At 50.6% G+C, this 2,980-nt stretch overlaps 1 protein-coding gene across 1 annotated transcript in view; it reads left to right on the forward strand.

Moving 5' to 3' along the window:
* The first annotated feature begins 417 nt into the window (after window positions 1-417).
* LOC101984269 overlaps window positions 418-2,980 on the forward strand; it is a 20,660-nt gene continuing 18,097 nt past the window's right edge. The window contains exon 1 of the mRNA XM_026777410.1: window positions 418-1,295. Within this exon, the coding sequence (XP_026633211.1) occupies window positions 998-1,295 (298 nt within the window). The 5' untranslated portion in view covers window positions 418-997. The remainder of the gene's footprint in view (window positions 1,296-2,980) is intronic.

A 2,980-nucleotide genomic window follows, 5' to 3' on the forward strand; every position in this document is an offset into this window, starting at 1 on the left:
CACCTCTGCGTGGCATCCTGTATCTATCCTCCAATCCTGGCTGCCTCCCACAGCTCTCTGCTCCAACACCTGAATGCCATCCCATCTCCTGGGGTGGGACTTATTTCCCTTATCAGCCAACCCTCCTCCTTTATTACACACAATCCTTTGAACAGAATTCCTGCCAAGATAGAGCAGTGACTGTCAGCTCCAAGCTGGGGTTTATTGGACAAAGACGCTTTGGGACTGTCTCAGAGACAGGTAAAGGGTGACCAAGCAAGAAAGAAGAAGAAAGAAGTTCAAACGAAAGAGAAACAGGTGGCTAAAGAGTTTAGTATGTGACTGGAGGTCAGGGAGAGAGTAGAAGGGAGCCAACAGCACCCCTGGCGGGGGGAGGTGTGCAGGAGGCAGTTAGAACACAGGCCTGAGGTCTATGAAGAAAAACACCAGCCTGGCAGTGTGTTAGTGACCCAGCACCACCCTTCCTGAAGATCTACAAAGGCACATGGGCCCTGGAAATTTCTTTCATTCTGGAGACTGGAAGCTGAATTGAGGAAGTCCAGAGGGCATTTGCAAAGGCCTCTCAAGTCCAGGGAGGCTCAGGGCTCACTTGGCCACGTAGGGCCCATAGGTGGCACCATAGCCTCTCAGGGACTATCTGAGGTCAGCAGGAAGGGGACACAAGTCAGAAAAGAAGACAAAGGTAGACGCTGGCTCCAGACCTCTCCCTACCAACTCTGCATCGTTTCTCTCTGTTTCTGTAGCCCTTGAGCAGTGACTGCTGACTGGGAAAGCCATCGCCTCCAAGACCCTCTCTGGAAAACTGAAGCTCTGTCTGGTGACAACTGTGACCTGTGGACACAGGACGTCAGCTCTTCTGCTGGAAGCCACTCCTGGTCTTGTATGTGTACGAGGTCCATGGAAGTCCCTGTGTCCAAGGGATCATGCTCGAGTCACCCAGGATCAGGATCCCTGAACACCACCTCTGTGTGCCCTCCGAATCCCCAGAAGCTCCAGGATGAAAGTACACCACCCTCTGCTGGCATCTTCCTGGGCACACACAGAGTGTCCCTCCCAGCTGGCTTCAAGGCAGGCCAAGGCAGGCCCTACAATCCATGGGGACATGGAGAAGGAGAGTTCAGGGTACAATGAGGCTCGGGAGAAGCTGGGCCTGTCCTTCTCCATTGACGCTATCCTGAGGAGGCCCTCAGAGAGAAGAAACACACCAAGAAGGCAAAGCATGGGAGAAGAGGACTCCAGGCAGACAGCAACCCCAGGTTCAAAGCCAGAGAGGCCCCCACAGGATCAGTCCCAAGGTAAGTGACTTCTGGTCATTTGCTTTTGTCCCAAGGGCTCTGGGAAAGTTCTGACAGTTCTCATCAATAAAACAAGGAGCTGTGACATCCAAAGTGATAGTAGGTCTAGGCCAGATGCTTTTTAGGATTTTCAGTCTGAATCAGAACCGTGCTCTTCAGAGCGCAGAAGCCCATTGGCTCAGCCGATTGAAAAATGCAGGGCCATAGAGCAGACTCTTGTTGACCAGGCTATGACCAGGAACTGTCAGTCACATTCACCCTGCACAGATGAAGTGGGAGGCACCGTCCTTTCATTTGGGTAGAAATTAGGGCAACTGGGCTGATAAAGCGGTGGACAATGTCATCAAGTTACAAAACTAGAAGCCACAAGCTGAACTCAAGCCCTGGCACACCCAAAACCTTGCTCCTAGCACATTCTCCCCACGAGCTGAGCTCAGTTTGCATCAGCTTGCATGGCTTCTAATAGATCAAGGTTTGCCAGGCCCTGTCCTCATAGATTCCCCATACCAAGTCTGTAGTTTCCCAAGGACACACACCTACATAAATGACCAGATAGTTTTCAGCTTTTCTTCAAGCCAGCATTCACTCAGGCAGTGGATACCAGGGATACCAGTTGCTGTGGAATCTGGGATGGCAGAGGGTGTCTCCAACCTATCTTAGTCTGCTGTGTGACTTTAGGGAAGTTCCTGTTCTCTCTGATCTCAGCTGTGCTCTGTGAAGCAGCACAGGCAATCAGAGTGAGGGATGTTAGTGCTTATGAAGTCTCAAATGCCATTTGGTCAGGAGTCTGTGAGCCTGGAGTATCTCACACCATACCCTGGTCTTTCCTGTTTTCACCCCTTTCATCTAAGAAAACACTAGGCAGGAAGCTCGGGGTCCTTGATGGCATGGCCTCCCTGCACAGAGTCCCGCCCCCAGCCAGTCTCCCACAGAGATTCCTTGCAGCAGCTGTGCTTAGCTGGGGGAGATGCTGCCACCAGTAGCAGGGGAACTGGCTGGTTTTTTCATAGGAAAAGGGCTTGGGCTCAGCTTTCAGAAGTTCTCTGGTATTCCAGTCAATTAGGATTCACAGAAGCCAGCTCACTGGGAGTTTTAACCTGGGTCTCATCTATTGCAGCTGTATAAATGAATGCCACCTTCCCCATCACAGAGAGAGAGGAGGGTGCCCCTGCTACTGATAGCTAAAAGAGACTGCTCTTTCTAAACCTCCATTGAAGATTCTAGTATGTTCCGTTTGTATGTTCCTGCTAAGCCCAGAGCAGACACCAGACAGTGCTGGCCAAAATAACAGCCACAGCATTGGAGGGTGCCCCGAGCTAGTACTATCTCCCTTGTTCTAGTTCATGCTCATATATGTGAGACCCACTTTAGAGAAGGCAAACATAAAAAAGGAGGGAAATCACCTACAAAAACTGCATAAGCAATTAGTACTAGCCCTGAGCCCTGGAGGCCTATGGCCATGCAAGGGAAGTTATTTATGGTCATAGTTTAAAGTTTTCCCAACCCTTGGAGCAGGTCCCTCTAGCAGTTACTCACGGATGCAAAGCCACTATGTCAATAGTTCTGGAGTTACTGCTTGCTGCCCTAGCTCCCTACGGTGTTGATAGTGCTGATAACTGGTAGTGGTCAGGACAGAAGGATCTCTCTTCACATGTGTGCTTTTGAGCAAACACACAAAGTAAAGA

This window comes from Microtus ochrogaster, unplaced genomic scaffold (assembly GCF_000317375.1).
Source record: "Microtus ochrogaster isolate Prairie Vole_2 unplaced genomic scaffold, MicOch1.0 UNK63, whole genome shotgun sequence".
Taxonomy (NCBI): domain Eukaryota; kingdom Metazoa; phylum Chordata; class Mammalia; order Rodentia; family Cricetidae; genus Microtus; species Microtus ochrogaster.